Source organism: Salvelinus alpinus, chromosome 5 (genome assembly GCF_045679555.1).
Source record: "Salvelinus alpinus chromosome 5, SLU_Salpinus.1, whole genome shotgun sequence".
NCBI classification, from domain to species: domain Eukaryota; kingdom Metazoa; phylum Chordata; class Actinopteri; order Salmoniformes; family Salmonidae; genus Salvelinus; species Salvelinus alpinus.
In genome coordinates, this window is record NC_092090.1 from 74,744,568 (window position 1) to 74,769,864 (window position 25,297).

The window sequence follows — 25,297 nt, forward strand, 5'->3', positions numbered from 1 at the left end:
TCCAGTTCCTGCCAATATCAACCAACTTTGTACAGCCATTGAAGAGGGACAACATTCCACAGGCCACAATCAAAAGCCTTATCAATTCTATGCGAAGGAGATGTGTTGCGCTGCATGAGGCAAATGGTGGTCACACCAGATACTGAATGCTTTTCTGATCCACACCCCTACCTTTTTTTAAGGAATCTGTGACCAACAGATGCGTATATCTATTCCCAGTAATGTGATATCCATAGATTAGGGCCTAATGAATTTATTTCAATTGACTGATTTCCTTATATGAACTGTAACTCAGTAAAATTGTTGTGTTTATATTTTTGTTCAGTATATATTCCTGATCTAACAAACACTTTTACATCGAGCTAAAAGTGCATGTTTTCATCAGCTTAATACAAGTAAATTGTGAATTCAACATGTGATCACAATCTGAGTCAAATGAAATATTTTATCAACTCATATCAATATCGCAATTGCACAAACCAAGAAGAACAGTAATATAGTTATGACATGTTTTTAACCAATGCATGTGACCAACTGTAAGTTCTGTGAAATTGCTCAACACTTGCCCAAGTCATTAGTATATAAAATGTAATTCTATTTCACCAATCCTTATTTCAAACAGCAGTGAAACGGGTGTTTTGTCTTTAAAAAAAAATCCCTCTGAGATCCGGCCAGCCAACTGATAGTTTTGTTATTTTGACATTTAAAGGTTAAACATATATCTAAATGTCATACTCTATCTGCAACAAGTGGAAGAATTTCACTGACTTTTGAAACTTCTAAAGCAAATCTGGATAAAATAGTTTGTTGCACCAATATTGACAGTTGCATTTGATTTGATAGGTTTTTGTTAAATACAGCCTTATTTTCCAAATTCAAAGTTTATGTATGGATATAGATTATGATTGGCCAAATTATTCCCATGGATGAAATGCAAATGTGTGGTTTTGTTGAAAAGATCAGAATGTCAGATAATCATATTTTTATGACTATTCAGACAATATGTTTATTTTGCTATTAGTTCAACATGTGCACTTATATAACGATAAAATATATAATTCGTTTTTGTTTTTACATCTTTGTAGCCTAGTCTAGTGAACTCATTACAAATTGCCTCAGGTCATCAATTTGAGAAGGGCTACATGTGAGTAAACAATTATTAAAACTGATTCAATGTACCTTGAGACTACTATTGGGGTTTCAGAGAGCTGCAACTCCCAGAGTCTAAAACTTCAACTCCCAGACTCACTTGCTGTAGTGGAGACATGACCAACCAATAATAATCCATTGACAACGTCTTATTTCGAGGTGTGCTAAATTAGAGAAGCTTCTTCAGTAAAGTGGTGCTGAAACAAAGTAAACGTTCTTCAAGTCGCGAGTCAAAGGATTATTTTGCAAATGGGTAAGTTGTTTTTCTTAACAGTTTGGAAGTTTATTAATCCTGTTAAGCACCATCGGCTTTTATTATTTTAGCTGGAGAGGAATCAACATGTCTTGTCAAAAGCACACACTTAGTTATAATGATGACGTAAGGTGCAAATTGTGGCACTGTTTAATCATTTATTTCAAGGTTTGCAGTTAGACAACAGCCTATTGTTTTTTGTAACGTCGATCACACATTTACGTTTTAATTAGAAGAAATAAAATGTGATGGGAAGTTGTGAAATGGCACTTACATTGGGTAGGCTATTGTAATTCATGCATGATGCAAGTTAACTGACAGAACGTTTTTAATAGAGGCATAAAAACATACATGTACATATAAACATGACATTATTTTCTATGCAAAGGGTACGATTCTTAATGTTATTTGTATTTTTTTTTTTTTTTATAAAACATAAAATATTTACAGTACCAGTCAAAGTTTGGACACACCTACTCATTCAAGGGTTTTTCTTTATTTGTACTATTTTCTACGTTGTAGAATAATAGTGAAGACCTCTTTGGTAAGCCGTCATTGTTCCCGAGTGGCGCAGCGGTCTAAGGCACTACATCTCAGTGTTAGAGGCGTCACTACGGACCCTGGTTCGATTCCAGGCTGTATCACAACCGTCCGTGATTGGGAGTCGCATAGGGCAGCGCACAATTGGCCCAGCATTGTCCGGGTTTAGTCGGTGTAGGCCGTCAATTGTAAATCATAATTTGTTCTTAACTGACTTGCCTAGTTAAATAAAGGTTCAATATTTTTTTAAATAAACATCTAAACTATAAAATAACACATGGAATCATGTAGTAACCAAAAAAGTGTTAAACAAATCAAAATATATTTTATATTTGAGATTCTTCAAATTAGCCACCCTTTGCACACTCTTGGCTTACCCTCAACCAGCTTCATGAGGTAGTCATCTGGAATGCATTTCAATTAACAGGTCTGCCTTGTTAATTTGTGGAATTTCTTTCCTCCTTAATGTGTTTGAGCCAATCAGTTGTGTTGTGACAAGGTATGGGTGGTATACAGAAGATAGCCCTATTTGGTAAAGACCAAGTCCATATTATGGCAAGAACAGCTCAAATAAGCAAAGAGAAATTACAGTCCATCATTACTTTAAGACATGAAGGTCAGTCAATCCGGAACATTTCAAGAACTTTGAATGTTTATTCAAGTGCAGTCACAAAAACCATTAGGCGCTATGATGAAACTGGCTCTCATGAGGACCGCCACAGGAAAGGAAGACCCAGAGTTACCTCTGCTGCAGAAGATAAATTCATTAGAGTTAACTGCACCTCAGATTGCAGCCCAAATAAATGCTTCACAGAGTTCAAGTAACAGACACATCTCAACATCAACTGTTCAGAGGAGACTGCGTGAATCAGGCCTTCAGGGTCGAATTGCTGCAAAGAAACCACTACTAAAGGACACCAATAATAAGAAGAGACTTGCTTGGGCCAAGAAACACGAGCAATGGACATTAGACCGGTGGAAATCTGTCCTTTAGTCTGATGAGTCCACATTTGAGATTTTTGGTCCCAACCGTCATGTCTTTGTGAGATGCACAGTAGGTGGGCGGATGATCTCAGCATGTGTGGTTCCCACCATGAAGCATGGAGGAGGAGGTCTGATGGTGTGGGGGTGCTTTTCTGGTGACACTGTCAGTGAATTATTTAGAATTCAAGGCACACTTAACCAGCATGGCTACCACAACATTCTGCAGCGATACGCCATCCCATCTTGTTTGTGCTTAGTGGGGCTATCATTTTTTTCTCTCACCAGGACAATATCCCAACACACCTCCAGGCTGTGTGTAAGGGCTATTTGACCAAGAAGGAGAGTGATGGGGTGCTGCATCAGATGACCTGGCCTCCACAATCACCCGACCTCAACCCAATTGAGATGGTTTGGGATGAGTTGGACTGCAGAGTGAAGGAAAAGCAGCCAACAAGTGCTCCGCATATGTGGGAACTCTTTCAAGACTGTTGGAAAAGCATTACAGGTGAAGCTAGTTAAGAGAATGCCAAGAGTGTGCAAAGCTGTCATCGAGGCAAAGGGTGGCTACTTTGAAGAATCTCAAATCTAAAATATATTTCGATTTGTTTAACACTTTTTTTCCATATGTGTTATTTCATAGTTTTGATGTCTTCACTATTATTCTACAATGTATAAAATAGTAAAAATAAAGAAAACCCCTTGAATGATTAGGTGTGTCCAAACTTTTGACTTGTACTGTAATTCGCCACTAAGCAGAAACACTTGACATACATATTTCAAGCCAATATAGAAATATAAGGAGCATTCCTAATTACTGGCTTGGAGAAAGTAAGTATTTAAATAACTGATGGGCTGATAAAACTGGAACACTGGTCAATTGCAATGTATCATGACTTAAAGCTGGAATCCTTAGTTTCTACATCCATTTTTGGACATATACATTAATGATATATACCCATTGATTCTTGAAGAGTATAAACTTCTAAATTGCTCATGATCTTAGTTCAACTTTTGTACCACATCAGAAACAGAACCCAAAATTCAAGTTATACCCCAATGTTTGTAAACAATGTAAATATAAACTCACACGGTATTGCCTCAAAACATGATTAAAACTAAGGTTGATATCATGGATGGTCAGTCCTTGCATCCATAGCTCTGCCTATGAATTTGAGTGGCTACATTTCTCCAAGGCCATCCCACAGCTTTTTACCAAAACGTAGATGGAGTGACTACTGTTATTGTTTCAATTAAGGATTCTAGCTTTAAGCAGGTTAGTATAAACTAGATTAATTTGCATGAGATATACTAAGTACTTCAATTTTCTGTGTACACAATCACAATTTACTCTGTCACAATAACGTCCCTTTTCCTTCCAAAAATGTCCTTTATACATTGACTAATGTACATATTTGAACAAATGAAATGGGGAAGTCGAGAGCTTGGGAATATACATTTCTATCTGCAAAAAGATTATTCTGAGATAATTGGCTTTAAAGTTCTGAACCCTCATTGGTTTGATGTCAGCAATTTTTGTCTTGTATTATTTTGAAAATAACATGAATTTGGGTATTTAGAGTACTATATAGGTGGAGAACATTGAAAAGAACAAGGCTATGGCAACAAAATGTTGACAAATTCAGATATAACCTTATAGTCCAAGGTCTCAAAGTTCTATGGAAAGCATGATTCAAGCTGATTTCGAAAGAAAATTGTATATTGGGTTTGCAGACAAGTGATATCAATTCTTTTTGGTGGGCTATTGAAGAGACTGCTACTCTCCTTGAGGAAGAGGTTAGAATGTGGGTGTTCAATGCCAAATGCATTTGACTTTCAGTTGTCATGGCTGAACATGGATCCATTTGCTATCAACTTCAGCCTTTAAATCTTTTAAATTTGTATCAGTACTAAGGCTATTCTCAGGCACTTAACATGTTATGCCTGAAAATTGTGTGTGTGTGTTTGGGGGGGGGGGGCATCATTTGTATTGCCTTGAGTTTGGTGTATGATCATTTGATCATCAAAGTATGCAAATTAAATACTGAAAATAAAACTGCCTTTTACATTACATTTTGCATTTTCATTCACATGTTGTAATGCTTTCATATCAGGCAGGGTACCACATAACTGCGGTTAGACTCATAAGCAGGAAGTGGTGTTGTAACCATGTGGCTTTATATTAAAACTGCATTTTCTTTCGTTGTTACTGGAGTGTGTTAGCTTACAGAATATTCAGTGATAGATCACACGTATACTTGTTCTTGCTGCTGGCACAGGACTGGAAATGCAATCATAGGTGAACCAAAGCATCAGCTTTTCACATAGGTAGGGTTTCATTGCATCTTGTTCTGGATTAAATGGCCTGACTGAGGATGCATGGGACATACACCATTCTTTGCTTATGGTAAACAAATTGCCCATATGGAGTGGAGGGTGTGTGCTCTGGCCTAGTTGTGACTGTCTTTTCTCTGTGCCTTGTGGCAGTATTTGATCCTGAAGGGGAGCGAGACACCAGTCAGAGACCAGTCATGGAGGAGGGCAGAGGTGTGGAGGGGACACTGAACCAGGTAAGACAGGACAGGTCATATATGACTCATATTGACTCCAGGCAGCTTGAGACACTTGGCTGTCTTTTTCTGCATGAATTTAGAATTTACATCCACATTGGAAAGAGAGAGTTCCATTTTGATGTGCGTCTGCAAGAACACATTCACTTCCAGTATGTTTACAACCTTAATTTCTTGTGTTGTGTGTTTCATTCCCCCCTGCTTTCAGTTCTCTATTTCTTCAAACATCAAATTAGCATGTCAAGTATTAGGCTCCTATAAAGGGATACATTTTTTTCTGAAGAGTTGTTTGTTTCTTCTTCATTACATACAGTACATATTCTTTACATGTCTCTGATATGTCTGACTTCATGTGTGGGCATACAATATGATAACAGAAATATATGGAAAAGGGAATGCGTTACATTATACAAATAACACATTTAATTGAAGTTGTTGTTATTGAGGAGTGTATTTATATGTTTACTTTTTGCACATGTTCATTGTTGCATACACTCCTCAGAAAATCCTCATCATCAATGAAATAATATTGCTAACCCCCTGGGCACACACTGGTTGAATAGACATTGTTTCCACGTCATTTCAATGAAATTACATTGAACCAACGTGGAATAGATGTTGAATTGACGTTTGTACCCATTGGGAAGTGGCGCCATGCAATATCACATCTGATCGTTTTATCTTATTCCTCAGATCAGTAATCAGTAAAGTGATTATTTAATGTTATAGTAAGTAGGCGGTGTCTCATAGAGCGTGAAAGAATATACATTTCTCTCTACAAACAGAAACTGGAGTTCCACTAGACACAGTTCTGGTAATTGAAGATGAGAAAATAAAAGTTAGTGCAGAGATGCATCAAATTTCCAAGACATTGCTGTGAGATGAAAGCCCAGTGGTTTCTGTGGTGACAAGTGGCCTGTCGATAGCATCAACCCGGCACGCCACCAACAATCATAGTGAGAGTCTTATCGACACATTGACGACAACATTTCCTACGCCCTTTTCCAAAATGTGAATGTGGTGGAAATGTAGATGCTGTTTACTGACAGTCTTTCACAACGATATTCATGCCTTATTTTCGTGTGGTTAACTATGATGATTGTATGGTGGGCTTTATGACTCGGACTGCAGTCGTTTCCTGTATGAAACCTATGTCGCGTAGAGCTGACTGACATCTCTCTGTTTTGTGGTCCAGCCATGGATACATTTATTCAGTATAGTATACAAATAAAACAATAGGCTTATCTTCTAATATGTACTGCTTACTGTAAAAATTGTTTCATCACATTGTTCAGTAGTCATATGCAACACATGGATTAAGTTTTCAGAAAAATACTATTTCTGCTTTTCTGGAAATGTTGCCCTATATGACTAATCCATATTCCAGTCATACATGCTTTTGCTTTGTTCATAAGAACTTTGCATTGTATCTTTCATCTCATTGATTAGATTAGATGTGAAGATGGCTGTGTGTGGAACGGTTATTCTACAAATTTGTAAAGCACTTGTCCTAAAATGACTTTGAAAATAACCTACTACCCAACGTAAGTCATGGAAATGTATCCATAGCAAGAGAGAGAGAGAGCTGGCGAGAGAGTAGCAGCTGGCCAGTCAAGGCAGGAAGAAGACGAAAGCGAGAGAACATTGCATGGTGCTGGAGGAGGCCCATTGATAAAAGATAGGGTGTTATAGCTGGGAACCGTGTCTATGGGACAGCTGTATAGAGCTGTGAGTCAGTCAGGGCTATCCCAAATAGGGGCCTACATCTTCACTATTACTCACTACTGGGTCCTGCTTCTCGGAACCAGTAACCACAGAGAGGAACCTGATTCAATATGAAACTCTGCTTGACAGTTGCCTACAGCTCAGCATACGCCACAGAAACAAAATAGTCTCTGTATTCGGTCATTTGGATTGGGATATTGTATTGACATACAGTATTTCATTTTCTGCTCTCATTTGAGAGCAGAAATTGTAATAAAAAATATCAAACTTGTACACTATCAGTCCATAGCTCTGTGCAAATTCAACCTGTATGCTTGTGCACAAAACTGATATAATCAGACATTGTCCCTTTGAGAATTTTGACTGTTGCCAAAAATAATAGTTTTACTTTTCAAATATTTATAGTACAAATTATGATGACACGGTGTCTGTAGTTTTGTGAATATCAGCTTCCTATACCTTGGTAATTTTAGTGTCAGTTTGACCAGTTTGAAGTGTCATAGACACTTCTCATCCCAATGAATGCATTGAATGTAAGGACAGTAATCTGTTCAGGGCTTTATTTCTGCATGCCTCTACTGTTTCATTTCTCATTTGGTATTCACCGCATTTTGTGACTTTTCCCTTTTCTACTCGTTTGTGTTTGGTTTGTGTTTGCTTACACAACGTTTTTACAGAATAAGCTCCAAGTTCAACATAATAATCAAATCCTGAAATATGCCTCTGAAAACGACTGTGTATGCTGGACCAAGAGCTCGACTGATCATTTCAAACAGATAATTGCAAATTCATTTTAACCTCACTCTTTTTGCATTCTCATGGAACATATTCTAATCATGTGAACTACTTGCTAGGCTACTCAGTCTTTTGTAATTTCTAAATTACATTCATGACGTTCACTTTCATGTCAGTGGAAAATAAATGTATAACAAAGGGCTTGTGAGTAAAGGCTTTGGTGGGAAAGAGACCTTTTCATACTGTATAAAGAGCTCGATATCTTCATATTTGTTATTCAACTAGACATCCTTGTCACCAGGCTGATAATCAGGTCTAGACCGAAAACCCCATATGTCTGTTGGTTTCCCTTTATACAGGATGTATGGTTACTTATTGAAAGTGGTAAAGCCAACTCTGTCATGTTCTGAATGTTTCACTTGAAATTCTAGTTGCCCAACAAAAGACATTGAGATCATTTAAAAAAAAAAAAAAGTTTCCTAATGTATGATTGGTTTATTTTCTTCTTGCAGTTCTGTTTTGAAGACTTATATGTTCAGTAATAGTATGCATCCATATAATTTGGATTTACATCTATCTGATGGTCTCTACCGTAGAATTCTGCAGCGATGGAGATTTCTGACTCAGACAGTGAATGTGAGGAGCCTCCCAGGTCTAGCCCAATGGAGACAGAGGAGAGGTCCTTCATAGCCAGTTTGCACTGTTTCATGAAGGACAGAGGCACACCCATAGAGAGGATACCACACCTGGGCTTTAAGCAGAGTGAGTCCATGTTCAAAGGATTTAGCCATAGCTTTATTACTCAATCTCTATTATATAGATACGTTTTCCCTGCTCCCCAGATCACCTCAATCTTTGGGGTAGTTTGTAAATGCATGTGTTAAGACAAATTCATAGGTAATGATACAATATAATATTAATTATAGAACTGTGCAATGTCCCCAATGTTCAAATGCATATGGTTTCTGCTCGCAGTTAACCTGTGGAAAATCTACAAAGCTGTTGAGAAGCTTGGCAGTTACGACTCTGTGAGTACACCCATATAGTACAGTTCTATATTTTTTACACTTGACCTGGTTGTTGATCACACAGAGATGGCAGTGGCAGCTACTCACATTTTTTTATGTTGCGAAAGAGACCATGCAGCTTAGCTTCTTGTGTGGAACATTTATCTTTAGTTGACAGGATGTAAACATGACCATACCCACCACATTAAGAGCAGAGTCCACACTGACTGCTGAATGAAGTTTCCACTCTGTGGCATGTGTACACACTCAATGCGCTGAGAGAGGAAGGGTTTCTATGAAATGCCAATTCAGTTCACAGGAGCTTAGCCTATAGTAAGACATTGTTCTCTATTTTAGTAATGGGCCAATCATCTCCCTCCATGTAATCTATTCTTTTTTTTGTGGTACTTATTACCCCATTTTCTCCCCAATTATGTGATATCCAATTGGTAGTTAGTCTTGTCCCCTCGCTGCAACTCCCGTACGGACTCGGGAGAGGCGGCGGTCAAGAGCCATGCGTCCTCAGAAACACAAACCCGCCAAGCCACATTGCTTCTTGATACACTGCTCGCTTAACCCGGAAGCCAGCCGCACCAATGTGTCAGAGGAAACACCGTACAACTGACAACTGAAGTCAGCATGCATGCGCCCGGCCCGCCACAAGGAGTCGCTAGAGCACGATGGGACAAGTACATCCCTGCCGACCCGGGTTGTGGTGACGCCTCTAGCAATGCAGTGCCTTAGACCGCTGCGCCACTCGGGAGGCCCCCTCCATATATTCTTAATATAAAAAGACAGATTAGACAGTCGTATACTTTACCTCAAATTAATGCATAATGGTTCTGGATGAGGGACTTAGAGGGATGTGTTTTCTCACTATGGTGTGTTTTCCAACAGGTGACAGCACGACGGCTGTGGAAGAATGTGTATGATGAGCTGGGGGGCAGCCCAGGCAGCACCAGCGCTGCTACCTGTACCCGCAGACACTATGAGAGGTGAACACTGCTCCAGATAACCTGTCTTCAATTCACTCCATCTCTGCCTGTTTTCATTGTGTAATTTCTTTGTGTTCAATACAGGCTTGTTTTACCCTTTGAGAGACAGTTGAGGGGAGAGGAGGACAAACCTCTGCCTCCAAGCAAACCACGCAAACAGTACAAGAGGAGCCCTGAGGGAAGCAAGTCTGAGGGCAAGAGGAAGAGGCCCCATCTGGAAAAGGAGACAGACTCTGAGGTACTTCACTTTTCACCTGTTCGTGACTATTGTCATAACAAAGTCACTGGTTGTTTTCTATTACTCCAGCCTATGATTGTCATACAGTTACTGTACCCCAAACTGTACGACTGGAAGTGACCTCTCCATGTTGTATTATTTCAGGGCCAGCTACACTCTACTCCATCGTCTCCATGGACCACTCCAGCTGAAAGGCTCCACCCAGACCGTCCTCCACCAAACAATGAGACTACCGTCAGTGACGACCTCTCTTCCTCAGCGTACTCCCTATCCCAGCCAGGTCAGGTCCAGTCTGCTGCTTCAGACATCATCTCCCCTCTGGAGAAGAAGAAGCGTATGGCCCAGGCCAGCCTGAGTCAGTCCCAGGACTGTCAGAGCCCCAGACAGGAGGACCGTAAGGGCAGGCCCTCTGTGATCCACTGCTCCCAGTCCCCAGGGCTGGTACGTTCTAGCCGGACACGCACTACCTCTGAGGGCTCTCCTCTCCCTCCGTCCTCCTCCTCTTCCCGTAGCCCATCCCCCTACTCCATCTCCTCTGAGGACTGTCCAGCACTAACTGAAGAGAGGCCCCCAGTTCCAAAACCAGAAGTACCTCTTCATTTTTCCAGCAACCCTATATCTGCCTGTAGTGGGGTCCACAAGCCTCAGAGCTGCAGCCCTGATGTCAAGAAATACGTTGGCTTCCCTGGAGGACAAAGAGATTTCCCTCAGGTCAGACCTCTACCGGGTGACACAGTTTCTATCAAAGGTCAGAGTAAAAACTCTGTATGGAGCCCTGTCTGCAATGGGAGTAACAGACGTCCAGCTCACCAAATATCCCCACCAACGTCCTGCACGTATACTGTTAGATCTTGCTTGGTTCCATCCACCTCCAGTTTCACTAAAGTTTATCCCAAATCTATGGAGCCTTTGCGGCCTATACCCTTTCGACCAGGTTACACATTCCATCAGAACCCAAATAGGCCCATGTTACATGATAATGATCTGATCTATACTAAGAAACTACATATGGTCCCTCGACATTATCAGACAGAGAAAAAGTCCACGACAATGTTGCCCAAGCCACTTCCAACGCAACAACCTGTATTCCACTCTAATGTCAGCATACCAGTGTCCTACCTCGTCCCAGCCTATGACAGGACAAGGGGAGACTCTAGACAGAAGCCACCTGTACACCCATTCTTTCTATCCACCAACAGACTGCCTCAGTCCCAGATCAACCCTATGTACCGTCATGCCACAACGGGACACACCCATGCTTCCCCTTATGAGCCTGCTCTCTACTCCTATCCCTATTCCATTCCTATGTTGAATCCCCATACTGGATACAGCATCACTGGTGTGCATTATCCTCAAACTAGGCTGTGATAGCCCAGCCTAACTCTCTCAGAGCTTATAGACAATGTGACAAGTCAAATGGAGATAATGACAGTACCTGCTTCGTTCTAAACTTCTAAACTTGACTCGAACACAGCTGCATTCTGTGAGTGATCAACAGAGAAACGTTGTGTTGTGATTATTATCCCGAGATGGGCTCCCCTCTGTGGCAACTGACAGAATTGCACTAATACAAAGGACAAGTCTTTCTGTATTTGTAACAATAGCCTTCGGGTTTACTGCTATGTATGTTTTTTTATGGTATGATAAAATAATTTTACATGGAAATAATATATGAAACAACACAGATGTAATTGTTCATTATTTCTGAATAAAATCTAAAATAATTCCTGTCTGATCCTGTTCTGCATTCTTTGGTAAGTAAATAACCATGGTAATTTGTAATTTTCTACATTTATTTGAATTAATTGAGGGGACATGCAGCACTTAATCCATGGAAAGTAGACCACTGTATTTCATTAATGCCAATAAACACATGCCCTTTTTGCAAATAATAATAAAACATTATTTTGTAAACCAAACACTAGGACAGAGATTATGGAGGCATTTGTTTACCCTCTCTGACTGCGCATTTTTTGCGCATGTTTGAACCTCTACAGACGTCATCACGCACTGCTTTCGGTTGGCGCGAACTTTAACCGGAAGTGTGGGATTCTTGTGTCGGAGGAGGAGGTTAATGAGCTGTCGATGTCATTTACAGTGTTGTCTAGATATAATGTAAAAAAGTAACACTCTGCGTATCTAGTTTAATAGAGTACCACATTTTGTGTAGGCTATGCAAGTATAGGATGTCGGATACGTTGTCTGATGATGCCAGCGGGGGAGATGACGGCCAGGAAGATGTGATGACTCCAGCGGAGCTGATTGGGAAACTGGAAGAGGTAACGTTAGCGAGCTAGCTAATTAGCCATGTTCACTAAAATACTGTAGCCAGACCGATACGTTTTGCAATGCACGGATCCTGTCAAAACAAAAACACGTATTTAGCACTGCTGCTCCTCTATGTAAAGTGGACTTTGTGTATTCCTCTGTCACCCAGGCCTGGCTGAATGAGAAGTTCTCTCCTGAGCTTCTGGAGAACAAGTCAGAGATGGGAGAGTGTGTGATGGAGCAGCTGACTCACATGGTAAATGGTGGTGGGGTTCCTCAAGTAACTGAGGGGTGCAGCAGCTGTCTCAGTAAGCAGTGAGGTACCAGTAATAACAGGACTTCTATGTTGTGTTGTCTCCATTGACAGGAGGCCAACCTGCAGCGGGTTAGGAGGGGTGATGTGAAGGCAAGTGTCCACCGCATGGAGATTGACAGGATCCGCTTTGTCCTCAGCAGCTACCTCCGCTCTCGCCTCCAAAAGGTAATGCCAACAACAACCCAGCATGATATGATCTTCTAGTGAGAGGGACTATAAATCAGTGCTCAGACTGACACCTTTCTCTCTGGTCCTCTGTTGCCTGTGTAGATTGAGAAGTTTTTCCCACATGTGTTGGAGAAAGAGAAGTCTCGAGTGGAGGGAGATCCTTCGTTCCTGTCTCCAGAGGAGTTTGCTTTCGCCAAAGAGTGCGTGTTATGGTGACGTGTTGCGGTTTGCAGTTACAATGACCATCCCTGGAGGAAGGTCATTGAGTTGTTTGGATGTCATATTTACTTATATTATTATAATAATAATATGTTTGCAACATTAGTGATGTATTCCCTCTCTTCCATTTAGATATCTGGCCAACACAGAGACCTATCTGAAGGCTGTCGCTCTGAAACACATGCCCCCCAATCTACAGACAGTGGATATGCTGAAAGCAGGTGAGTCCTGGCAAGATGTTTAGATGAGCTATTCCAATATTCAAATGACTGCTTGTAAAAACTATCAGTGGCATAATGTTCATGGATGGAAGCATTGTATTCTCTTGTCACGTGATTAACTTCAATGTCAAATGAAATGTTCCCAGTACCAGAGCCCTGTCTGGACTCCTTTGTGTTCCTACGTGTGAGGGAGAGACAGGAAAACATCTTGGTGGAACCTGAGACAGATGACCAGAGGTACAGTATCACATATGATCATTGGACTGATTGATTGGTGCTACAGCTTAGAATAGGCTTACTACCTATCTCACTTTGATGATAATGTGTCAAGAATATAAGTTTTCTTGATTACTGTTGTGAAGAGGAGCACATTGGAAGTTATTTTGCAGTATTCTGTAGATCCAGAAGGTGGCAGCATGTGTCTGTATATAACATGTTTTTTATTGACTGTTACTATCCTCAAGAATATCATACAAGCTTACTCCACGGACACTGTATTCTTATTGATTGAAATGCCCGGTCGTTTGCTAAGAACTCCATTGAATTTTCTGGTCCAATATTTTCTTTCAGAGAGTATGTTGTGGATCTTGATGTGGATTCTCAGCATCTGATGCGGTATCGCGCTATAGCACCCCTGGTTTCAAGTGGAGCAGTACAGCTAATTTAACTGTCAAGGTACTCAATTTATAGGCCACACTGATTTCCCTCATATCTTTATATATGACATACACACACTAATCCACACACTAACACACTAATATGTTGAAGTGTGCATTATTCAAATCCAAATCTTTCATAATAGACTGTTTTGTACTGTCATCATTTTCGTTTTTTTGCCATCACTTTTTGCCCTAAACATGGTCTCTTGGGAACTAACTAAGCTGGAAATTCTCTCTTAGAATGTTTGCTTGAACAGCATATTACATGTTCAACAATGAGGCAATTTGCCAGTGAACTGCAAGAAAATCGTCACTTAGGCCGGGTATTATGTTAACACGTTTGCACAGATCGGTCTCTGTAATAGCATATACTTCCTCTATTTGGGCTATGTTTTAGGAGCCTCCTGTCCTTGGTTCAGATGAGGTTATTAGTCTCCAACTGTGATGGTGGATGACCGGAGGAACACTGACTCCCTTCATTGAACATTAACTACACTGATTGCAGTACATTGAGGAAGGTGATATGGACATTATTTGTGGACTACCAACTCGTCAAGAGCGGGGCATTAACTAGAATGTCTGCAAATATATTACTGACTTGTTGAAATGTTGCGTACCTGAGGACACATCTCTCACATGAAGCCTGCTTATAATTGTAATGATAATCATTGGATCACTTAGGCTATAAGTGAGAGATACTTTTGGTGTGAGGATGACACAGGAATACATGAATGGCACTTCATGGTGTCTACGTGTATGTAAAAAGGTTGAGGGGTACATGCATGCCATTGCCAAGCATACATTTGTATTTTGCATGCTGTTGCTGCCTTGGCCATATATGATTTAAATTCTGGGTTTGTAAACCATATCAATTGTTGATACCAATAGAATAAATCTGTAGATTTGTTTAAAGACTGGTATTAATATTTTTGACACCATGGTATTTAAGTCTAAGAAATAGGACCTTGTCCCACATTGCCCCTAGTTATGGTTAGTTAAGTTATGGTTAATCAGCCATAAACTGTGCACCAATGGTCCACAAAGACACCAGCTGTTCAGGAACATGTCTGCATCATTACATGTATTACTTTTACACACATCCAACGACCCCCCCCCCCCCCCCCCCCCCAGAATACCTCCTTTCTTTTCAAGTACATCAGTAAAAACATAGTGACCATTCATGATAAGACATACATTTTTATAGTTTAACCAATTATGATGGTAGAATGTTGAATCATAAGTTGCCATTGTTGCTGATCATGAAGGGCTTGTGAATGAGAACTGTACTTGATGCAAGACATAGCCCCTGTTTTAGGAGTCATGGTTCTTTCCCTTATTAGGCTACATCCGGTTGAGTCAATGTCAGGTCAGGGTTGGTTCTTTATGGCTCGTTGAAAACAAACAACCCTGGGTAGTAATTGCATCAGCGTCACAGTATGGGGAATTGCAGCTCATCCTCTTCTAAATAACTAGGTCATTGAGTCATACTGTGTACCGAGAGAGTGCGTTCATTTTGGTGGGAAAATTTGCTGCATCACTTTGCTTTTCTCTGTAAGCAATTCAAAAGTGATAGCTGTACATCACATCCATAGTTTAACTATTCACCTTACTATATGCCATAGCTGGCGAGAATGGTTATGGCATGGTCTGAATGATTCGATCATAATAATGATAGGATGGCTTACACTTGGCTTACCAAGTTTAACAGCTGAAACAAGTGCTCGCACACACACACACTTGCCATATCAGTGAGCTCATGGTCTTTGAGACATTTAGCTACATGACGTAGTACCTGCCACAGCATCTCATCTGGAAACCTGATCTGTGCAGTTGTGTTAATATACTGAACAAAAATATACTGAACAAATATATAAAACGCAACATGTAACAATTTCAAAGATTTTCCTTTTCATATAAAGGAAATCAGTCAATTGAAATACATTCATTAGGTCCTAATCTATGGATTTTACATGACTGGGAATACAGATATGAATGTGTTGGATCAGAAATCTTGTCAGTATCTTGTGTGACCACCCTTTGCCTCATGCAGCGCAACATCTTCGCATAGAGTTATCTGGCTGTTGATTGTGTGAAGTTGCTGGAAATTGGCGTGAACTGGAACATGCTATTGTACACGTCGATCCAGAGCATACCAAACATGCTCAATGGGTGACATGTCTGGTGCGTTTGCAGGCCAGATCTGGGGCATTTTCAGGTTTTAGGAATTGTGAACAGATATGTGCTTCTACATCTGCATTGCTGGCTGTTTGGGGTTTTAGGCTGGGTTTCTGTACAGCACTTTGTGACATCAGCTGATGTAAAAAGGGCTTTATAAATACATTTGATTGATTGACTTGCGTCATGGGGCCGTGCATTATCATGCTGAAACGTGATGGCAGCGGATGAATGGCATGACAATGGACCTCAGGATCTCGTCACGGTATCTGTGCGTTCAAATTTCCATCAATAAAATGCAATTGTGTTCGATGTCTGTAACTTATGCCAGCGCAACCATGGGCACTCTGTTCACAATATTGACATCAGCAAACTGCTTGCCCACACCATACATGTGGTCTGCGGTTATGAGGCCGGTTGGACAGACTTCCAAATCCTCTAAAACGACGTTGGAGGCAGTTTATGGTAGATAAATGAATGTTCCGTATTCTGGCAACATCTCTAGTGGACATTCCTGCGCTCCCTCAAAACTTGAGACATCTGTGGCACTGTGTTGTGTGAAAAACTGCACATTTTAGAGTGGCCTTTTATTGTCCCCAGCACAATGTGCACCTGTGTAATGATCATGCTGTTTAATCAACTTCTTGATATGCCACACCTGTTAGGTGGACGGATTATCTTGGCAAAGGAGAAATGCTCAATAACGGATGTAAAATAAAATAAAAAAGAAATCTCAATTTGAGAGAAATAAGCTTTTTGTGCATATGGAAAATTTCTAGGGTAATTTATTTCAGCTCATGAAACAATGGACCAACACTTTACATGTTGCGTTTATATCTTTGTTCAGTATATATTGGCAGAAGCACTTCCTTGATGAATAGCTACGTTGTGATAAATCATGTGGGTTTTGTGTCACACTATATTGATACATTATGGAACCTCTAGGCATGAGGAATGAGTTATGATTCCTGAAGGGAAAATGTATTCATTGATTTTACTAGCCACCTAGCTAATGTTAGCCACAACAAATTGTTATTCGTAACATATCATGCGACTTGCAAATTTGTACCATATTGCAATTCGGAACATTTTGTACGAATTGCATTTCGTAACATTCGTGTCATACGAAATGGAGGGAGACAGATGTACCTTTACTATGTTAGGTCTAAGCAGTGGTGTAGTGGAGGGTATATGCAGGTATATGCCATATACCCACTTATTTTTCAGTGAGCATTGCTTATACTAATTTCTTAATCCCCACGATGCGTATCAAAGTAGTGTTGTGGCGGTATATGCTGTATCAATGAATAAGGCTGATAGAACAGATCAGAATGTTTAGCTTAATTTTTATTAAGTATTATTTCTTCACATTTTAGGCACAGCAATACACACAGAGGGGAAGGCCTACGTGCAAAATTTCCAAAATGCGCTTTGTGGAAAACGGCTTTCTAAAATATCCACCACTTATGCGAGGGGAGGATTAAAGATGCAACAACTATCATGTTGCTAATATGAATAGGATAATGCCTTTCACAGCTAGATAATAAAAGAATGAACCAATAGAACAGGAGAACGCACATGAGGAAGTATTTATAAAATAATTGCCCCCACGCTTCTATGGTGGGATTTTGGCTATAGGCTAGTTTGTAGCAAGGTACAAACAATTAAGGAACAGGAAGAATATAGCGATGCTAATGATAGGCCTAATCATACTCTGGTACTGTAGATGGAAAGGCTTTCCCAAAAACCTTCTCAATTAAATGTTAACTAGCTACAAAGTAGCCTATGCCTACCTGGCAGAATGATATCATGATTATTTGCATCGATCCAGTGGCCATTTGTTTTGCAAACTCCATCTCATGTGCTACAGAAACACCTCTAACTAAACAGTGCTAGGTGCCTGTGCACTTTAATTAAAGGTTAACTACACAAAACAAATTTCCAGGGGTCTCCTGATGTGGTTTAAGCATTATTATGGACTTACAACATCCAATTTTGTTGCTGTACTATTAACAAAGTATGACTTCAAGAGCAAAAACCTGAGGTAAAAAAAGGAACACTTGTGAATTTCTGACCCAGTTGACAGCCTTATTTATGTTTCAATAGTAGACCTACTAAACTCAGCAAAAGAAGAAAAGTCCTCATTGTCGACTGCGTTTATTTTCAGCAAACTTAACATGTGTAAATATTTGTAGGAACATAAGATTCAACAACTGAGAAACAAACTGAACAAGTTCCACAGACGTGACTAACAGAAATTGAATAATGTGTCCCTGAACAAATGGGGGGATCAAAATCTAAAGTAACAGTCAGTATCTGGTGTGGCCACCAGCTGCATTAAGTACTGCCGTGCATATCCTCCTCATGGACTGCACCAGATTTGCCAGTTCTTGCTGTGAGATGTTACCCCACACTTCCACCAAGGCACCTGCAAGTTCCTGGACATTTCTGGGGGTGAATGGCCCTAGCTCTCACCCGCCGATCCAACAGGTCCCAGACGTGGTCAATGGGATTGAGATCCGGGCTCTTCGTTGGCAATGGCAGAACACTGACATTCCTGTCTTGCAGGAAATCACGCACAGAACGAGCAGTATGGCTGGTGGCATTGTCATGCTGGAGGGTCATGTCAGGATGAGCCTGCAGGAAGGGTACCACATGAGGGAGGAGGATGTCTTCCCTGTAACGCACAGCGTTGAGATTGCCTGCAATGACAACAAGCTCAGTCCGATGATACTGTGACACACCGCCCCAGACCATGACGGACCCTCCACCTCCAAATCGATCCCGCTCCAGAGTACAGGCCTCGTTGTGTAACGCTCATTCCTTCGACGATAAATGCGAATCCGATCATCACCCCTGGTGAGACAAAACCGTGACTCGTCAGTGAAGAGCACTTTTTGCCAGTCCTGTCTGGTCCAGCGACGGTGGGTTTGTGCCCATAGGCAACGTGATGTCTGGTGAGGACCTGCCTTACAACAGACCTACAAGCCCTCAGTCCAGTCTGTCTTGTGCGTTCCTGGTGTAACTCGGGTAGTTGTTGTTGCCATCCTGTCCCACAGGTGTGATGTTTGGATGTACCGATCCTGTGCAAGTGTTGTTACACGTGGTCTGCCACTGTGAGGGCGATCAGCTGTCCGTCCTGTCTCACTGTAGCGCTGTCTTAGGCTTCTCACAGTACGGACATTGCAATTTATTGCCCTGGCTACATCTGCAGTCCTCATGCCTCCTTGCAGCATGCCTAAGGAACATTCACGCAGATGAGCAGGGACCCTGGGAATCTTTCTTTTGGTGTTTTTCAGAGTCAGTAGAAAGGCCTCTTTAGTGTCCTATGTATTCATAACTGACCTTATTTGCCTACCGTCTAAGCTGTTAGTGTCTTAACGACGGTTCCACAGGTTCATGTTCATTAATTGTTCATGGTTCATTGAACAAGCATGGGAAACAGTGTTTAAACCCTTTACAATGAAGATCTGTGAAGTTATTTGGATTTTTACAAATAATCTTTGGAAGACAGGGTCCTGAAGAAGGGACGTTTCTTTTTTTGCTGAGTTTATTAGCCTAATGCTCAGCACAGCTTTTAGGTCATTCATATTATGTCACTGGGAGCCTTTTTTCATTTATTTTATTTAACTAGGCAAGTCAGTTAAGAACAAATTCTTATTTAGAATGACGGCCTACCAAAAGGCAAAAGGCTTCCTACGGGGACTGGGATAAAAAAAAACACAACATGACAACAACACGGTAGCAACACAACATGGCAGCAGCACAAAACATGGTAAAAATAACATTGGGCAGAGACAACAGCACAAAGGGCAAGAAGGTAGAGACAACAATACATCACGCATATCAGCCACAAGTGTTAGTGTGTCCGTGATTGAGTCTTTGAATAAAGAGATGGAGATAAAACTGTCCAGTTTGAGTGTTTTTTGCAGCTCGCGCCAGTAACTAGCTGAAACGAACTGAAAAGAGGAGCGACCCAGGGATGTGTGCTTTGACGACCTTTAACAATGTGACTGGCAGAATGGGTGTTGTATGTGGAGGATGAGGGCTGCAGTAGGCATCTCAGATAGGGGGGAGTGAGGCCTAAGAGGGTTTTATAAATAAGCATCAACAAGTGGGTCTTGCGACAGGTATACAGAGATGACCAGTTTACAGAGTATAGAGTGCAGTGATGTGTCCTATAAGTAGCATTGGTGGCAAATCTGATGGCAAAATGGTAAAGAACATCTAGCTGCTCTAGAGCACCCTTACCTGCCGATCTATAAATTACATTTCCGCAATCTAGCATTGGTAGGATGGTCATCTGATTCAGGGTTCGTTTGGCAGCTGGGGTGAAAGAGGAGCGATTACAATAGAGGAAACCAAGTCTAGATTAACCTTAGCATGAATAGAATGACAGTTTACCGTCTAGCCATACTCCCAAGTACTTGTATGAGGTGACTACCTCAAGCTCTAAACCCGCGGAAGTAGTAATCACACTGGTGGGGAGAGGGTTATTCTTCTTACCGGACCACAAGACCTTTGTTTTGGAAGTGTTCAGAACAAGGTTAAGGGCAGAGAAAGCATGTTGGACACAAAGAAAGCTTTGTTGTAGTCATTTAACACAAAATCCGGGAAGGGGCCAGCTGAGTATTAGACTATCATCTGCATATAAATGGATCAGAGAGATTCCTACTGCCTGAGCTATGTTGTTGATGTAAATTGAGAAGAGCGTAGGGCCTAGGATTGAGCCTTGGGGTACTCCATGGGTGACAGGCAGTGGCTGAGACAGCAGATGTTCTGACTTTATACGCTGCACTCTTTGAGAGTGATAGTTAGAAAACCAGACCAAAGACCCATCAGAGACACCAATACTCCTTAGCCGGCCCACAAGAATGGAATGCTCTACCATATCAAAAGTTTCGGCCAAGTCAATAAAAATAGCAGCACAACATTGCTTAGAATCAATGGCAATGGTGAGATAATTTAGGACCTTTAAGGTTGCAATGCCACATCCATTACCTGAGTGGAAATCAGACTGCATACCAGAGACAATACTATAGACGTCAAGAAAGCCAGTCAGTTGATTATTGTCAAGTTTTCCAACACTTTTGATAAACAGGGCAAAATAGAATTTGGCCTTATAACAGTTAGGATCAGCTTGATCTCCCCCTTTAAATAAAGGACACACTGTGGCTGCCTTTCAAGCAATGGGAACCTCCTCAGAGAGGTGAGACAGGCTCTGCGCTAGGCCTCTCTTTCACCGGACATTTTTAGCAAAATTAGAGTATACTCACTTCTCCAGGCACTACTACATCACTGGGACTAAGTCCAGGTACGGCCCAAGGAAATGGGGTGTTCTCCAGCATTTCTTTGAGACATAAGTGTGGTAATTGCATTGTTATTTAAGGCGTTTTAGCATAGGATATTTTTCATGCTTATTGTATTTTTCTTTCATGTAATTGGGAGAACCAGGAATAGACGATTGGGAGAAAGTTTAGCCTATACACATCTCCTTTAACATTCAATCATCTTTATAGTGCAGTGTAGTTGCACTATACACAGAGTACAAAACATTAGAAACAACATCCTAATATTGAGTTGCACTCCCTTTTTCTCTTAGAACAGCCTCAATTCTTCGAGGCATGGACTCTACAAGGTGTCGAAAGCTGGCCCATGTGGACTCCAATTCTTCCCACAGTTGTGTCAAGTTGGCTGGATGCCCTTTGGGTGGTGGACCATTTGTGACACGGGAAACTGTTGAGCGTGGAAAAACCCAGCAGTGTTGCAGTTCTTAAGCCTTTTGTCTTGCCCATTTACACTCTGAATGATAAACAATGTCTCAAGGCATACAAATCCTTCTTTAACCTGATCCTCCCCTTCATCTACACTGATTGAAGAGGATTCAACAGGTGACATCAATAAGGGATCATAGCTTTCACCTGGATTTACCTGTTCAGTCTATGTCATGGAAAGAGCAGGTGTTCCTAATGTTTTGTACACCCCAGTGTAGTTCACCACTGATAGCATATGCATTCATACTTTGTTTCCCAGTCAATAACAGATCTAGAACTGTACCCTGTGGATAGTAGAACACTGGTATGTTATGAATGTGCAGTAAATTAGAAAACCATACAATGTTATCTCTTCAACATATTGTTGTCTGTTGAACAGAGAAACTGTAGGTGACCTAGTTTTCTTTGACATGTAAATATATTCTGAAAGTCAGGTGTGGAAAGTGTTATGTGACATGATATGTCTCAGCAGGTCCCTGCTGACTACTGGCATCCTAGAGGAGGAGGGACTGGGGGGAGAGTTAGTCTGGAGAGTTCACTGGCAGAAGAAAGCTTGGACCTGGGCCCACCGGCCCAGGTCTTGGTGGAACCACGGGTCGATCACCATGGCCAGGAGTAGAGGCCAGGATTATTGGAATTGTTTCCACAATATCAGTGAAGGTTTGAATTTCTGAAAGCTGCTCGAGCTTCAACACCCCATCAGCAACAATCAATATCTCTCTGCAGCCTCATATAACCAGCTGACTTTTATTCATGACTCATAGTCTGTGCTTGACCATTTTTGTATTTGTATGCTTTTATGTGTTTTTATTGTTAGGTTTTGGGCTGAGTAATGACTCCTATGACTTGTTCCAATTTAGATCTGAGTAGAAATGGTGATTGGTGTTAATAACATCCAGTGTTATGAATAGTAGTAAGGACAAAATTAAGTAACTCCTCCCACAAAATAAAATGTGTCCGTTATTGACAGGCTTAGAGTGCTACCATGTAGGAATTGTAGGCTACCTATGGAATGAGGAAGAAAATGAGTCATAAAACCCATCACTATTGGCTAAGAATGATGAGTAAGGTTAACCTCATTGGTCAGGAGAGTAGGGAAGGTGGGATACACCAGATGGCATGATGATTAAGGAGGTATATAACGCAGACACTACTGATACTAGGTGCGTACTAGTTCAGCACCAGTAAAGAGAGAAGGAAAAGATAACAACAGGATGATTTCAACTTTTTTGAATAAACTGTAAGTTAGTGTTTTTAAGTTGACTATTGCAATTACTGGTCAAATGTTCTTTTGATAGAGAAACAAGTCTTGTTGTAACTCACCATATAGAGGTCCAAGGCTGTTCCATAAAAAAAAAAATCTAATTGCATTGTAGTCTTGACATACTGTATATGTTAGCAAATACTAGAACCAATATGTCCATGCAGATCAATGTCTTAGGCTATGTATCTCTGAGACTCAATGCAGTGTTTACCCTATTTTCTAGAGTGTCATTCAAGCTGAAGTCTATGCCTTTATGGTCTTCTTACTACAGAAGATATCCCCAAACAACAGATGATGGCCTGTACAATGTATGAATGGCTATATGATCATGATGCATATGATTTATCAGTAAGCTGTAGAAGATTGTTCTTTGCTTTATGACCTTCATCTTTATCCTTCAAAGGGTATTACAGATGTTGGGTCCTCTGGTCATGGCCGTAAGGCTGTGCTGGAGCCAGTGTCCACCACTGTGCCAGCTGTTCTGTGCATCCTCTCTGAAGCACTTGAGACCCTGCATCAGAACCCCCGTGCCAGAGCAGCTCTCCCAGAGCAGGCTAAGACCTACAGCACTCACCCCAGACAGACCTGTGCCTCTGAATGGGAGTGGTGAGGATGAAGTCAAGGCTAAAAGAAAGCATGTGATTTTCACTGACTCTAAGGGTTGTCCCTAACAGCAGCCAACATATTCTATTAAATGGTGGAGTGGATGTACCCACTGTCATCACGCCCAGAGAGGCGGCGCAACACGACAGAAGGTGGTTCTAGCTGCACTGTCAGCAAATCTATTGAGGAGAGCAGGCTGCGACTGGGCTTCCCACAGCCCTCTGCAGACTTCCAGTGTTTCCGTGCCAGGCTGAGGGAGGGCATGGTTCTCCTGGGGAACTGCAGTGTGAAGAACCAGAGCTTCCAGAAGGCTGTGTGAATCCGCATCACCTTTGACTCTTAGCACAGCCAACAAGACGTGCCCTGTGCTTTCCTGAAGGAGCGCTATGGTGGACCTGACACAGACCTCTTTGAATTTGACATCACCCTGCCCATGCTCGATGAGAAGATCAAATTCTTTGTTTTATCTACCTGATGAGTACAGCACCCCATTCTGGGACAATAGCAATGGACAGAACTACAGCATGTTTGTCTTTGACAAGCCTGAGGCACGCTGTGGGGCATAATCTAGACAACAGAAAGACTGCATTAGGCTACACTGAACTTCACCGTAACATTTTATGCTTAGACCCTCATCTTCACTAAGTTCATCTGAGGTGAACTGTAATATGCTAAAATGTGAAAGACCTTTTCTTATCAGCTAAAGTAAACTATTGTTCTGTTTTTCATATTTTTCATTGCTTGCACTGCTTGCTCTGTAAATTGCATTCTGGAAGAAGAGTCATTAGGATAGAATAGTCACTAGGAAATTGTAGATGGGTCTGGTTATTCAGTTTCAAACATGCTCAACGAAAGCTAAAATTATTTGTAATATTTACAATGGAGGAGGCTGGAGGGAAAGCCTGAGATTCTCTACAGTCTTCTATACTTCTGTCAGTGTGCAGTGCACTTCCTTTCTGACCAAGTGTTGAGTAACAGTGTTGAGTAACTGCCAGGTTTTAACCAAGAAATAGTGCCTCATAAACACTTACTTACGGTTGTCTGATTGCTAATTTCAGTGTCCATGTGACTGCTGTAGACAGGATATCCCAGAAATGTTTGATATCCTGAGTACATCATGGAATACTGAAGTGAAAAAATGATATCGAACAAAAATATAAATGCAACATGTAAAGTGTTGGTCCCATGTTTCATGAAGGGAAATATGGGATCTCAGAAATTAGTTTACATCCCTGTTAGTGAGCATTTCTCCTTTGCCAAGATAATCCATCCAACTGACAGGTGTGGCATGTCAAGAAGCTGATTAAACAGCGTGATCATTATTACACAGGTGCACCTTGTGCTGGGGACAATAAAAGGCCACTCTAAAATGTGCAGTGTTTCACACAACACAGTGCCACAGATGTCTCAAGTTTTCAGGGAGTGTGCAATTGGTAT

At 41.1% G+C, this 25,297-nt stretch overlaps 2 protein-coding genes across 5 annotated transcripts; both read left to right on the forward strand.

Moving 5' to 3' along the window:
- Window positions 1-1,291: 1,291 nt before the first annotated feature.
- Window positions 1,292-11,918, forward strand: LOC139576775 (AT-rich interactive domain-containing protein 5A-like). Of its 2 annotated transcripts, none has more exons than XM_071403222.1 (7): window positions 1,292-1,402; window positions 5,411-5,493; window positions 8,550-8,715; window positions 8,929-8,981; window positions 9,858-9,955; window positions 10,040-10,193; window positions 10,338-11,918. In XM_071403222.1, the coding sequence occupies exons 1-7, from the start codon at window positions 1,399-1,401 to the stop codon at window positions 11,559-11,561; spliced, it is 1,782 nt and encodes a 593-aa protein (XP_071259323.1). In that variant the 5' UTR covers window positions 1,292-1,398; the 3' UTR covers window positions 11,562-11,918. The 2 variants fall into 2 exon arrangements, with proteins under 2 accessions (XP_071259323.1, XP_071259324.1); XM_071403223.1 differs by lacking the exon at window positions 1,292-1,402 and adding an exon at window positions 5,142-5,251.
- Window positions 11,919-12,231: 313 nt separating this feature from the next.
- Window positions 12,232-23,251, forward strand: LOC139576778 (DNA replication complex GINS protein SLD5-like). 3 transcript variants are annotated; one of them, XR_011675170.1, is made up of 9 exons: window positions 12,235-12,472; window positions 12,631-12,717; window positions 12,829-12,942; window positions 13,048-13,145; window positions 13,297-13,385; window positions 13,532-13,622; window positions 13,956-14,060; window positions 21,822-22,110; window positions 22,466-23,251. XR_011675170.1 is itself a non-coding variant. In XM_071403229.1 (8 exons), exons 1-7 carry the CDS (start codon window positions 12,380-12,382, stop codon window positions 14,050-14,052), a joined length of 669 nt encoding a protein of 222 aa, XP_071259330.1. In that variant the 5' UTR covers window positions 12,232-12,379; the 3' UTR covers window positions 14,053-14,060; window positions 14,442-14,956. The 3 variants fall into 3 exon arrangements, 2 of the variants coding, with proteins under 2 accessions (XP_071259330.1, XP_071259331.1); XM_071403229.1 differs by lacking the exons at window positions 21,822-22,110; window positions 22,466-23,251 and adding an exon at window positions 14,442-14,956 and having other exon boundaries at window positions 12,232-12,472; XM_071403230.1 differs by lacking the exon at window positions 21,822-22,110.
- Window positions 23,252-25,297: the final 2,046 nt, after the last annotated feature.